This window comes from Alosa pseudoharengus, unplaced genomic scaffold, assembly GCF_046254945.1.
Source record: "Alosa pseudoharengus isolate Yale_2024_CS ecotype anadromous, Long Island Sound unplaced genomic scaffold, YU_APseudo_1.1 YU_APseudo_1.1_scf_1, whole genome shotgun sequence".
Classification (NCBI taxonomy): domain Eukaryota; kingdom Metazoa; phylum Chordata; class Actinopteri; order Clupeiformes; family Clupeidae; genus Alosa; species Alosa pseudoharengus.
The window spans coordinates 49,510,776-49,525,775 of record NW_027468564.1 but is presented as its reverse complement, the minus strand read 5'-3'; the positions used below and the strand labels follow the sequence as shown (position 1 = coordinate 49,525,775).

The 15,000-nt window shown below is 44.3% G+C and overlaps 1 protein-coding gene across 1 annotated transcript in view; it reads right to left on the bottom strand.

Moving 5' to 3' along the window:
• Window positions 1–15,000, bottom strand: part of cacna1ab (calcium channel, voltage-dependent, P/Q type, alpha 1A subunit, b) — a 148,872-nt gene that overhangs the window by 58,066 nt on the left and 75,806 nt on the right. Inside the window, exons 7-9 of the mRNA XM_076280840.1 lie at window positions 2,748–2,839; window positions 1,901–2,053; window positions 816–1,003 (exon numbers count right to left, since the gene is read on the bottom strand). Coding sequence (XP_076136955.1) covers window positions 816–1,003; window positions 1,901–2,053; window positions 2,748–2,839 — 433 coding nt within the window. The remainder of the gene's footprint in view (window positions 1–815; window positions 1,004–1,900; window positions 2,054–2,747; window positions 2,840–15,000) is intronic.

The window sequence follows — 15,000 nt, the reverse complement described above, 5'->3', positions numbered from 1 at the left end:
ACATTATTCAGTCACACTCATAAAGTACAAAATACCGATCAGTCATACATCGTCAGTTCAGATACAGATACACACAGTACAGCATGTCAGTCCAGTCACACTCCTATAGTACAGGTCAGTCACACTCACACAGTACAGCATGTCGGTCCAGTAACATTCCTATAGTACAGGTCAGTCACACTCACATAGCATGTCAGTACAGTCACATTCCTATAGTGCAGGTCAGTCAAACTCACACAGCACATCATGTCAGTCCAGTCACACTCCTATAGTACGGTCACATTCCTATAGCACAGGTCAGTCACACTCACACAGCATGTCAGTCCAGTCACACTCCTATAGTACAGGTCAGTCACACTCACATAGCACAGCATGTTGGTCCAGTCACACTTCTATAGTACAGGTCAGTCACACTCACATAGCATGTTGGTCCAGTCACATTCCTATAGTACAGGTCTGTCACACTCACATAGCATGTTGGTCCAGTAACATTCTTATAGTACAGGTCAGTCACATTCCTATAGTACAGGTCAGTCACACTCACATAGCATGTCAGTCCAGTCACATTCCTATAGTACAGGTCAGTCACACTCCTATAGTACAGGTCAGTCACACTCACATAGCATGTCAGTCCAGTCACATTCCTATAGTACAGGTCAGTCACATTCCTATAGTACAGGTCAGTCACACTCACATAGCATGTCAGTCCAGTCACATTCCTATAGTACAGGTCAGTCACACTCGCACAGCATATCAGTCCAGTCACATTCCTATAGTCCAGTCACATTCCTATAGTACAGGTCAGTCACACTTACATAGTACAGCATGTCGGTCCAGCCCTCCATGGTGATGCACTGGAAGACAGTGAGCACGGCAAACAGGATGTTGTCGAACTGCGTGATTCCATAGTTGGGTCCGATCCAGTACTCCTGGCACACGGTGCCCTCGGGGCACAATCGCGCTGGCAACGCCTCCCCACACGGCTGCTTGTCATATATCTCTTCTGCAGGTAAACGTGAAGGTGAATGATATTCAGCAAACACTATTATCCAAAGCGACAGACTCACAGCGTGCGTGAATGTGTATGTTTGTAGGGAGGGGGTGGGGTTGGAGTGTATCAATGTTTCTGAGTGTGTATGTATGTGTGTGTTTGGGGGGTTGTGTGTTTTGGGGTGGGGGGTGTGAAAAAGGGAATGTGTGTTTTTGTCTATGACAAAGAGCTTGTGTGCATGAATAAGTGTACGATCCCATGTGCGACAGGACCAAAAGAGAGATTGAGAAAGAAAATCACAAAGAGGGCAAAACAATGTGTACGGCTTTTAGTCTATATTCACTTGAATGCAAATTGCAAATGTCACAACCACTACAGCTGACGAATAGACTGTTTTGCTTGCTTGACAAAAAGCTTCTTCAAGGGAACATATTGACTTAGGGACATAGTTCCAGTTGACATACAATTAGCTATGGGAAAAGTGAACAGTGACATCTAGCACATACTAGGATCTAGGTAGTATTGAAAGTCACTCTAAGACACATGGGCAGCTAAACTGTAACACTACTTCCAAGAATAGGGCAAATGTCAACCACAAATGTCTTATGGTTTTTGAGTCCATACTAACAGACCATGTGAGGTATTCAGAGCATACAGAAGAACCAACCATGCATAACCATTCAGTGAAAACTCAAAGAACGGTTGTACAGGCTTTGCACTGAATACACTCTGTCTGTCTGAGTCCCACTTCTCTGTTTGCCAGGTGTGACTGAGAGTTGTAAGGTGTTTCTGTGAGAGAGAGAGAGAGAGAGAGAGAGAGAGAGAGAGAGAGAGAGAAAGAGAGAGAGAGAGAGAGAGAGAGAGTGTGTGTGTGTTTGTTTGTGTGTGAAAGATGTTATGTTGACGTACTCGTGACATTATTGAAGCAGGTCTTGTGGAACTTGCCCATGTAGAACTCCAGGCCTATAATGGCAAACATAAGGATGGCCACAAAGAGCAGCAGGCCAATCTGCAGCAGTGGGATCATGGCCTTCATGATAGACTTGAGCACCACCTGTAGACCTGGAGGACACATAACAATGCAATGGCTTAGCAGGACTTCTCCTGAACAGGCACGCAGACTACAGAGGTGTCAAGCTCTAGTATGAATAGGCCCCTTTCACACTGTAGGGAATTTTGCTGTTCCTAGAACATACAGTTCATAGAACCCTTTTTTTTTGCGCACTCGTGTAGGGCTGTCACTTTTGTGAAAAAATCCTGTTCGATTTTTGAGACATAAGTGTTCATTGAATCGATTGTAAAATCGATTTTTTATGTCTAAAGACGTTTCCATACATCTTTATAGCGTAAATATTTGGTTAAAATCGATTCCATATTTTAGTTTTCGAAACTTGTGTTGTTTGGTCCAATCGATTGTGCAATCGATTTTCGAAAGTAAAGTGACAGCCCTACACTCTTGCAGCATGGAACTGCGGATTAGTAAGTTCCTCTGGCCGCAGTTCCTTACAGTTTTTCCTAATTTGTGGTATAGGGTCATTTCCCTGTGCATAGGTACTATGACTGATGTGCATGTCAAGGCAGCAGAAGCACCATTTTAGCCTCTCCAGTTAGTAGTTAGTAGAACTATGTTCCTAGAACTGTTGTGTTCGAATGCACCAAATAAGATAACATGTTGACACGTAGTTATAAATAGTCTTAACCATGTCCACTGTAACCCCCCCCCCACACACACACACACACAAACACAGGTACTCACTGGGAATCCCAGACACCAGTTTAAGTGGTCTGAGCACTCTGACTGCTCTGAGTGTCCGCAGGTCAAACTCTGAGCCTATTGTGGACAAGATCCTACAGAGAGAGAAAGGGGGGAGAGCAAGACAGAGAGAGAGAGGGGGGAGCAAGAGAGAGAGAGAGAGAGAGAGAGAGAAAGAAAAAGAGAGAGAGAGAGAGAGAAGATAGCAGAAATGAAAACAACATGTAGGCACAAAGGCAAACATTTAGTACTAGATTTCATATTTGATCATTACAGTTTTTTCTAAGTCGCTTTGGTGCTTTTTTCAGATCAGAATGAAAATTCTCATAACTATTAGTTCAACCTCCACAACATTTAGTCATTTGTGCACATCATAGTAGCAATTTCTCCTTCCTCTGAACAAATTGCAAATACTTTTGGACATATATCAGTTGCTTTCATACAATTCTCTGCTGTTTTTTAACATTATCATTTGCTTATGTCATGTCAGTCAAAATTAACTATACTTATGAATGCTGAATAGTCGTTCCAAATAAAACTAATAGTCTTCATTTCATTGCTTGAGTCATTACATACAAAATTGTTGAACTAGTTATCAAATTCTGTCACAATGCTTTAGAATTGCAAAGAGCATACAGTAAAAATGTACGTATTCAGTGTCTTGTACTCACTTACTCACCTTACTACAGCAATGTGTAACTTTACTGTAGTTTTCAAATGGCTGTGCAAGTGCTGTATAGTGCTGTCTTGAGCATGTTCAGGTAGTGTCACCGAGTTCTGACCTTTTTTTTGCATTGGAAAACACTGAGAGAACTGTCATAATGAAAACATGACAAAGCCATTTGACTATCTTGTTCATAAACGATGGTGTCAAGACTTCTAATTTTGATGACACTGACAGTTTCATTGACATGAATACCTGCTTTTGAGGAATGGACTATCCATTTTGAGCAAGTGACGTGCTTTTGCAGGTCATCCATTAGGTTTTGCAGTTTGCACTAATTGTTTTGAGAATTGCACTAACTGCTGTGCAAATGTTAATAGTGATGTGAGAAAAGCAACAAAAAAGCGACTGAGAAAAACTGTAAGCAATATACGTACACATGTAAAATGTATGTGTGTAAAAACTGGAATCCCTTTATTTAAACACATAGATGCACACAAATGTGAACAAAAGTACTACACACACACGCACACGCACACACACACACACACACACACACACACACTCACACACACACTCACACACACATACATTCTGTAGGTAAGTTCATTTCATTTGTATAGCACATTAAAACAAAAGAGCTACACACACACACACACACACACACACACATACACACACACACACACACACACACACACACACACACACACACACACACACACACACACACACACACACACACACACACACAGGAGGAGGCCACTGTGAAGGAGCCATGTGAGTGTGGCATGGGGGGATGGTTGTTGTTCTGTTCAGTTCAGTGTCCAGGCAGGAAGCCAATCTCAATCTCACCAATGAGTAATTGGTCAGACATTGTGGGCTTTACACATTGCTTAGTCACTGATCTTGGAACCTGTGTGTGTGTGTGTGTGTGTGTGTGTGTGTGTGTGTGTGTGTGTGTGTTTGTGCCCATGGTGTGTACCCATGGACCCAGGGTGTGGTATAGCTGGCAACAGGTAATGTATTACCTCAACCCATCTGTTGTCTATCTATCTATCTACCGTAAAACTTCAAATAATCGCCAAGTCCCTAAGAGACGCCTGTCTCTTTTAAACGCCTGGCGTGGCTACAAGTTTGGGTTAAAGGCCGGTCTCCAGTAGAAGCCTGGTCTGTTTTTTAGTTTCGGGTTGTATTTAATGTTCTAAAACCCGTCAGATCGTCTGTTTAAAGATTCGCAATGACACGAAACCGTTACAGAAAGGAGGTTACAGCAGTGTGAATTAGATGTTGCACGTCGTTACAAGCCGTCGCAAAGCATTCACATGTCTGGTCACAGTTGCAAGGTTTTAGAATGTTGCATCAAGTTGCTGCTCATCTCGTTGCGAATCTTGGGTGTGATTTGGGCTTAGTATGGCGCAGACTGCGCACGTTATGATTAGATGACATTAAAAGACTGTGGTGGGGAAAAGCTAGAATTCCAAATTGTATAACTTTTTTTCCAATATGAACTATGCCTATATGTCCGACTTCGTCATCGTTCAATTCATCCCTTGTGTTAATTTGCGGATAGGCCGATGGTAAGCTTGTTTTTATGCTGGCAACAAAACCAGAACGGTTCGCGAACGTTATTCTTTATTCTAAATGCCATGGCGATAAAGAGAAAGAAGTCAGAAAAGGAATTTACCTTAGACTAGGCTATATCAGTGCCCGTCTACGGACATTCTCTGGCTATATAACCTACTGAAATAGATTAATGATGTAAAGTACGCTTCTATGGGACTGGTGTGTGCGCGCACAGTTTTTATTGATGAGTCGGAGTGGCAAGTGCTGCGCATAGTTGCAGTGGAATGTGGCTGCCCAGGGCATTATAAAACTTCTCACTCTTAGACCTACTCATACACGGCGGTGAAATGGCGTATTTAGCTGTCTAAATTCGAATCATAGGCTATGCTGGGGGAGAAATCGTCGGACATCCATGATTATTTTGTTATTCAGCACCCCTGGTCAAAAATATGTCCCCGTGCGCCTGGAAGTAGGCTATGATTTGAATGTAGACTGTTGTCAAATTTGGCAAATACAAAACGGGAGAAACAGTATGGTTCATGCTCTCTCATGCTGTTTCATTCCTGCCGAAAAGGAGGGAGAATGAAACATTAAGCACGTTCCACTTTTGCATAAATAATTCCTGAACAGTTTTGGTCAGGGCTGATAATGCAACTGTCTTTGACAAAGGACCGATATAGGCTATTTGCTTGTGACAAAATATGAGCTTTCAGTGTGATCTCTTTGTAGATTACGTTTAATTAAAATGTGTTTCATCTGTTCTGGCTATCCCAGCTATTTGGATCTTACTGTATCTCACTCAATGAACAACATCTCAACACTAAATGAATGATGATCTGTAATTGTCATCAGATAGCCTAGTCATATAGGTAGACATTCAGTGTGTTTGAAATAATTAATTTGATAATATTTTCCATCTTTGCAGAGGAAAAGTTTTGTGTAAAGGGAATTAAAGGCCTGTCTCATATAGACGCCTGTCTCTAATACTAGCCGGTGCAGTTTGGCGATTTGGAAAAATAAAAGCCCGGGCTATTATTTGGAGTTTTACGGTATCTATCTATCTATCTATCTACTCTCTGTGTGTATGTAGAGTATGACTGTCTGTCTGTCTGACTGTGTCTCTGCCTGTCTATCTCTGTATCTCTCTCTCTCTGTCTGAGGTACACGAGAGCAGCATCGTCTGTTTGCTGGTGAGTCTCCGGCTCATCTCAGGGAGGTTCCTCGCCCACACACACACACACACACACACACACACACACACACACACAGACACACACAGACACACCACCCCCTCAGCCCTCCCTCCTCCACAGTAAGCCAGTCAGCCCACGCTCACACAGACGGGGACACACGCATACACACACATGGAAATTTCCAGTGCTCCCCCTGCCTCCTCACATAGATACTTAGATAGATAGATAGATAGATAGATAGATAGATAGATAGATAGATAGATAGACAGAGATAGATAGATAGATAGATGGAGAGAGTGACAGATAGATAGGTAGATAGATATAGATAGATAGATAGATAGATAGATAGATAGATAGATAGATGGAGAGATGGATACATAGATAGATAGATAGATAGATAGATAGATACATAAATAGATAGACAGATAGATACATATATAGATAGACAGACACTTGAGAAAGTAAAATGCAAGCAAATAAAAAACAAGGTATGAAGGATCAAACGAGTTCCAAAGTTGCACTGAGGCAGTGAGGTCAGGTCTTGGCAGGCATCGTTGTTCTCCTCCTGCTGCTGTTTGCTATGCGAGATGCTAATTTCAGTAAAAGCCCCATTCATTAACAGCTATGATATACAGCCGGGATTGCAGGCTCAGTCAATAGGCTTTTAACTGCCAGCGCACACCACCACCATCCCATAAAAAAAAAAACACCTGAGTAAGCGAAAAACAATCACTGAGAAAAAACGACAGGAGGGATTAGGGCTGTTGGTGTACCCCTGTTCTCTCCTCCATCCACTGTCAGAGGGTAGTAGGATCGACTCCTTCCTAGTTCACCTTGTCAGGGGGTAGTAGGATCGACTCCTTTCTAGTTCACCTTGTCTGGGGGTAGTAGGAGCGACTCCTTCCTAGTTCACCTTGTCAGGGGGTAGTAGGATCGACTCCTTCCTAGTTCACCTTGTCCGATTAAAGTTCTCGTGCCTCATTGCTCCACTTTCCCTATGCACGTCAACCAGTAAGGGGATTGACCTAGTACACGACTGATCTTCTGCTGATAAACAATCTTCTCCTAATAGTTATATACATACAGGATTGGAGTGTGTGAGTATGTGTGTGAGAAAGGAAGTCTACCTGTTCTTTCCTTTTTTTCTTTCTTTCTGTCTTTCTTCCTCTACCTTTCCTCTTTATTCTTCACTTCATTTCCTCCTTGTCTTTCTCCCTCTCCTCTCTGTAATTTGTAAAATCTGTAATTTGCTAATCCAGTTAGGCAAGCATCTTTATGCCATTCTCCAACATCAACTCAAACACATTGGGCATCAATCTCAATATGTCACACAGCTTCATTGAGATCACAATCCTGTGGAATACAGACCTATCCTCAATGAGATCCAATTACTGTAAGGAATGTCAGGAACTAGGCAAATAAAAGGTTCAGGTTCTACGGTCTTCGTATTTTGGGTAGTTCCAGGCCATGAAGGTATTATATAGAACTGGCCAGGAAGGAAAGGGAGGAAGTACTGTCCCCATTCATTTCAATGGCTCATGCTAGGCTAGCTAATTCATCCATACTTCAGCACATCCTTCAGTACATCCATACTCTTTACAAATGGTGTCTGATATGTGCTCACCTCCGGACACATTTTCACAACCAAGCCAACATACAGTACATTTGTCTCCACCAGTAATATGGCATCTAATTGGCATGTTTGTGAAAATGTGGCCAGAAGTGAGCACACCATGTTAGACACCACCAGCTAAACTGGATGCTAACTGGCAGTAACAACCCTCCAAAATCCGGAAATCCGGACTCCCTGTTCTAGGCTCTTTCTCTCCCTAGCATGGGTGTGTGGCCTGCACTGGCCCCCTCCCACCACTTGAGGGGGCACTAATAATAGCCATTAATGTGACTGTTGTTTTTTTTTTTTCAGCGCATGATCTGACTGACAGGACGGCGTTCACATCAGTGAACTCTGAGTCAGAGTCTCGATGCATCCCAATGGCCGGGTGTAATAAGTCCATCAGGGTGCCGGTGTGAGTCACATGGCTATGCTGCTGCGGCAGCAGCACCGTTAAGGCAGTGTAGCTGTAACCGCTCACACGTCTGTTGCTGAGGAATTGACAGAGGGACGCCAAGCAAGTGTACACTAAGGAGGGAAGAAGGGTGTGGTTTGGGACTGAGCCTGCGCGACAGGGGATAGGTTGTGATTTGGGACTCGCCAGAGGAGGAATAGAGGAGGAATCAAGAGATAAGTGTTGTACCTTAGGATGACAAGAGAAAAGAAACTCTCCCCCTGGTGAAAGACAGGGTGCTTGGGGAAAAGGGAGGGAGGGAGGGAGGGAGAGAGAGAGAGAAGGAGAGACAGAAGATGATGACAGGGTGTGACGAAGGGAGAGAGCGAGGGATTCACACAGGCCGAGGGGTGTGTGAGGCAACTGTCAAGGTTGGTAAGGGTGGAGAAACACCTGCCAATCACAGAAACACACAAGACACACACACACACACACACACACACCACTAACACACGCAAACATACAAACTGTAATACACAGAGACCAATACACACTTGTTGAGACTATAAACTGCAGTATTTGCTCAACAGAGGAGCCCCTCCCCTGGGTCTCCTCCGAGGGGAGGAGGTGGAGGAGGTGGAGGAAGTGGGAGTCGGCGCTAACACGCAGCTAGCGAGCCACTGGAGGTGTTAAAATGGGCTTAGCCGCTAGTCAGAGTGGGAGTAACCCAGGGGATAACATTTATCACTGCCAAGTCAAGAGCTGGGTAGACACTGCTGTAGATAAGTATGTATTCTGGTCAGTGGGATAGACTGGGGACCTAAGTGGACATCACTGGTGCTAGCATGTCATCTAGGCAGTCCTTAAGACAAGTCAACAGGGTTAGTGGAGGCATAAGCACATACTGTAGACCTGCCAGAAGCCGGGTTCACATTGTACGGGAAAGCGACAGCGCTGCGCTATGAAACCCAGTATTTTCAATGGCTTGGGCGCGCAAGAACTGGTCATCACTAAAACAGTGGCAACAATAAATGAATAAATTAAATAATACATGAATATGTATTACCTATAGGGAAAGCTTATGTGATATGAGTGTGTGTGTGTGTGTGTGTGTGGTGAGGGGTTAGTGACAGTGTGAGTGTATGGAACGTTTTAGGAGCTAGTGAGGTGAATGCGTTTGTGTGGAGATGAGGGGGCTGAGGTGGACGTATCTCCCCGACACCCTGTCACTGGGTCTCTCCCCATTCACCGCATTACCATGGCAACCTGGCGATTCCTTGCTGCTTCCTCTCGCTCTCTCTCCCTCCCTCCCTCCATTTTTTTCCCGAAACCGAGTCTCCACGGTTACCGACCTCCTCTCATTCATAACTGTTTCCACAGCAACGGGGCCCTCTGTCATTGATGGAATCTCGGCATTGCTGCGGCAACCAGGCCGGGAGAGGGTCTCCTTTCAATTGATCCCCCCCCCGCCCCTTTTAAGGATTCTCTACTGCACTGGCCACACAAACAAATACACACACCAACTCCCCCCCCCACACACACACACATAGACACACACGCAAAACACATAATTTATCTCTTCCCCTCACTAAAACAAACTGAGCTTCCATCAGCAAATGCACATAAACAGCCTTTTCCAACTTATATTTGAACTTACAAAACACGTGACTAAGAAAGGAGAGCAAGAGAGAGACAGAGAGAGAGAGAGAGAGAGAGAGAGAAAGTGTGTGTGTGTGTTTGTGTAAAAGAGAGAGGAAGAGGGAGAGGTTCATATCATGCACTGGATCTGGTAAAAGCAGCTGTTTGCAGGGAAATGGTTCTGATGCAACACTGGATGTGCAATCTACACACACACACACGGACACACACACACATACACACGAGAATCTAGGTCATCTTCTTCTTCTACATTATTCACCATGCGGCACTGGGACGTGTGTATCATGCAAATGTGCACCTCTATATGTGTGTGGTGGCGTCCAGAGCATCCAGGAATTTCACTCTGATGTTAGAGAGCACAGGTGTATCTGTGTGTGTGTGTGTGTGTGTGTGTGTGTGTGTGTGTGTGTGTGTTTTCAGGTGTGAGTCAGTGTGTGCACACCAGAGACTGTATGGTGCACACAGGTGTATAAATGTGCCTGAGAGAGACAATTGGAGAGTGTGTCATAGAGAGGGAAAACAAGTGAAGGTGTGTGTGTGTGTGTGTGTGTGTGTGTGTGTGTGTGTGTGTGTGTGTGTGTGTGTGTGTGTGTGTCTCTGGAAGTAGTGCCATGTGTTCTCTCAGTGTGAGCTCCTGTCCGCTCAGTGTCTCCAACAGAGCCCACAAACTCACAATCCTTAGAATAGAATGTAACGCGCACACACACACACACACACACACACACACACACACACACACACACAAACACACACACACACATAGTTTAGTATTACATACAAAACTCCAAGAGCAGCAACCAACAGCACTGAAACACTCTCCCCCAGTAATCAGGGAGATAGTACATTCTATTGACTCCTTAACAAGGAAGAGTCCATTATGTCGACAGAAGCAGGGTTCAAGATTTAAATTCCCTCAAGGCTTTTTTTTCTCTCTCATCAAACCCCTCCCATCCATTTCCACCTCTCTCTCTCTCTCTCTCTCTCTCTCTCTCTCTCTCTCTCTGCATCTCTGCGTAATGTTAATTCCATTTCCCATTCCATCTACTCTCTCTCTCTCTCTCTTTCTCTCTCTCTCCCTCTCCCTCGTTCTTGCTGATGTCAGCACAGTATTTTCCCTCAGCTGACGGCCACTCCTTCTCCTCCTTCCCCACCTTCTACTCCCCCCTTTCTCTATCCTTCCTTACCAAACATTGTTTGTTCTTTCCTTCTCGTAACCTCACATCCTCTTCCTACCGCCCCTTTCTACCTCCCTCCCTCCATCTCTCCCTCCCTCCCTCCATCTCTCCCGCCCTCGACCCCACTCCCTCTTTCTCTTCTCCCCTCCTCTCCGCCCTCATGTTTCTGCCTCCCACCAATCCTCTCTCTCTCTCTTCTTCTTCATCTTTCGCTTCTCTCATTCTTGTGTTCACTCTTTTCACTCTTTTTCCCTTTTCATCTCTGACTATCTCCCTCTCTCTGTCTTTCGATGCCCCCTCCTTGTGTTTATCCTTCTCCCACTCCTCTTTTTGTCCTCATCCATGCCTGCCAGACCTCTAGACGTGGGCGTGAAGTGAGTGGGCACACGGAAAAACCCTCTCCTTCCTCCTCCTCCTCCTCCTCTTCCTCCTCCTCTCTGGAGCTGAATCTCACGCAGTAGCTCTCCGATCCCACTCTCCAGCTTCCTCTGTCTCTGTTTCCCCTCCCATGTCACTCGTCGCTCATGCATCTATCTTTCTCTCCATCCTTCTCTCTCTCTCTCTCTCTCTCTCTCTCTCTCTCTCTCTCTTTCTCTCCTTCTGTGGACGTCAGTGAGAGCACTGGCCTTCCCAAGGACATCATCTCAACCTATGGGGTTGTATGAGCCAGTAAGTGATTGCATGTGTGTGTGTGTGTGTGTGTGTGTGTGTGTGTGTGTGTGTGTGTGTGTGTGTGTGTGTGTGTGTGTGTGTGTGTGTGTGTGTGTGTGTGTGTAAGCATGGTATCCATATGTGTGAGAGTGAGTCAGTCAATGAGACTAAAAGAGAGAGGGATGAAGAGAGAGAGTGATAGGGAGAGAGAGAAGGAGGACAGAATTTGTACTTGTGTGAATATTGTCCCTCTGCCATCACTTCCATTATCATTATTGCACTGCAGTCATTTAGCCTGGTGAGCGTCATCTCTCCACTCATCTATTCTCTCTCACTCTCCCTCTCTTTCTTCCTCTCTCTGTCTGGCTCCCTCCCTCTCTCTCTTTTCGTCAAAGACACGCACATATATCCACAGGCATGCATACATAGAGAGATACATTAACACACAGAGTACATGGATTCACATTGTACATTATGTATACTTACACATACTAGTTAATGTATCATGTGTGTTCAAGCACACAAGTACACAGACACACACACTCACACACACACACACGCACACGCACACGCACACACACACACACCTACAGACTCGTCTACTATGGTCAATCCCAACCATGGCCTAACAATTCTTACAAGCCTTATATGTGCATGAAGATGTAACTTTAGCTGAGGATGTATTCTCTCCTTTTTCTCTCTCTTTTTCTTCTGCCTCCATCTTTCCCTCTCCTCTCTTCTCCTCTCCATGCTGTTTGCCAATAGTGAAGTCACACAGACTGGCACGCTGTGTGCAGCCAATAGCCAGCACAGTCACGACTCACTGTGCTGCCAGGAGAGAAGCCTCTCTGGAGCCAGCCGTTTCTCAGCAGCACTGAGGGGGAGCTGGAGCAGCAGCAGAAGCGATACGCTAATGTTAGCATTAGCAGGCAGCTGCAGCCACCCGCCCTGACGTTGTTCAGTGCGTTGCTATGCTAGCTACAGTACATGATAGCCCTGAAGCTGTTCAGTGCAGCGGTATGCTAGCAATTTTACAGCCCTGAAGCTGTCCAGTGCAGCGCTATGCCAACAATATTACAGCTCTGAAGCTGTCCAGTGCAGCGCTATGCTAGCAATATTACAGCCCTGAAGCTGTATTTTACAGCCCTGAAGCTGTCCAGTGCAGCGCTATGCTAGCAATATTACTGCCCTGAAGCTGTTCAGTGCAGCGCTATGCTAGCAATATTACAGCCCTGAAGCTGTTCAGTGCAGCGCTATGCTAGCAATATTATAGCTCTGAAGCTGTTCAGTGCAGCGCTATGCTAGCAATAATATAGCCCTGAAGCTGTTCAGTGCAGCGCTATGCCAGCAATTTTACAACCCTGAAGCTGTCCAGTGCAGCGCTATGCTAGCAATATTACAGCCCTGAAGCTGTTCAGTGCAGCGCTATGCTAGCAATATGATTCACTGGAAGCCAGTAATAATAACAACTGCACTGATTAATTAGAAATGAGTGAGTGAGTCTATTGCCCTGACTGAGGCATGATACGCATGGTACCCTAATACAAATCCTACTGCAGCCCTGTCAAGCTCACTGGAGAACATACTTCTAGAACACTAAAATGCTACACTACAGAATAACACTGTAGAAAAACTGTAATGATATTAACCAAAGATTCTAGAACAGAGCTCCGCTCTAGAATCTTTGATATTAACTGTTACATCATTCTAAAACACTAAACACTACACTACAGCATAACACTGTAGAAAAACTGTAATAGAATACCGAAGCCATGATGTAGCGTTGTCAAGGCAGCAATTTCACTGGATCTAAATAAATCAATCTAACCATAGTAATCACTGTAGTGGTGGCTTTCTTAATCTATTTCAATAATTTTACAATGTTTCTAAGATGTTAGTATATTTTTTACACTGTATAAAGGCCTATATCTAATCTCCCTTTATCTAATCTCCCTTTTTTGTCAAAAATACTAGAAACAATAGTGTCGAAACAAATTGGTTCCTTCTTGCATATGAATAAAATCCAAGAATTATATCAGTCTGGTTTCAGAGCTCACCACAGTACTGAATCAGCCTTAGTTAAAGTTTTTAATGACCTCCTCATCGCTGCCGATAATGGACATATATCAATATTGGTCCTCCTGGACTTCAGTGCTGCCTTTGACACCATAGACCACAACATACTACTCCACAGGCTTGAACATTCGATAGGCATTAAAGACTCAGCACTCGTTTGGTTTAGATCATACCTTTCTAACCGCAGACAATTTGTACAGGTTCACAATAAACCGTCTACCCAGACTATGGTAAAATATGGGGTGCCTCAAGGCTCAGTACTAGGGCCCCTGTTATTTTCTCTCTATATGCTTCCTCTAGGCTCAGAAATTAGGAAACATGGCATTAAATTTCATTCTTATGCAGACGATACACCTTTCCATAAAACCTGACGAATTAACTCTGTTAGCCAAACTTGACACATGTATACGAGACATAAAGACATGGATGACAAATAATTTCCTGCTTTTGAACTCCGATAAAACAGAAGTCATGGTTTTAGGTCCTAAAAAGATGAGGGATATCCTATCCTCATCACAGGCTACATTTACTGATCTTCGACTATCCTCATCCACAAGTGTTAAAAATCTAGGAGTTACAATTGACCAAGACCTATCACTAAGTAATCACATAAAACAGATTACCAAAGCTTCATTTTATCATTTAAGGAACATTTCAAAGATAAGGAAGTCTTTATCCTTACCAGACGCTGAGAAATTAATCCATGCTTTTGTCACCTCAAGGATTGATTATTGCAATGCTCTATACGCTGGCTGCAATAACACCTGTCTAAAGGGCTTACAGCTTATACGAAATGCAGCTGCTCGCACACTCACTAGAACTAAAAAATATTAACATATTTCCCCTATCCTGGCATCTCTACACTGGCTGCCTGTTAAAAGTCGCATTGACTTCAAAATATTACTTCTAACATACAAAGCCATTAATGGCCAGGCACCAGAATATATTAAAGATCTCCTAGTCCCATATAACCCACCCAGACCGCTACGATCACAGAATACTGGCCTTCTTGTAATTCCAAGAATCTCAAAAACTACAGTAGGAGGCAGAGCTTTCAGCTATCGCGCACCCATCCTCTGGAATAATCTCCCTTCCTCAATTCGACTAGCAGACACCCTCCCTATTTTTAAGTCTAGACTTAAAACATACCTCTTTACTGCCTCCCATAGTTAGGTATGGTGCGGTGTGGAACTTCACCCACCTCAGGGATTTTTGGTATGCACCACCCTGCTGAGTCCTCGTGTGACTGGCATCCCATACCTGCGC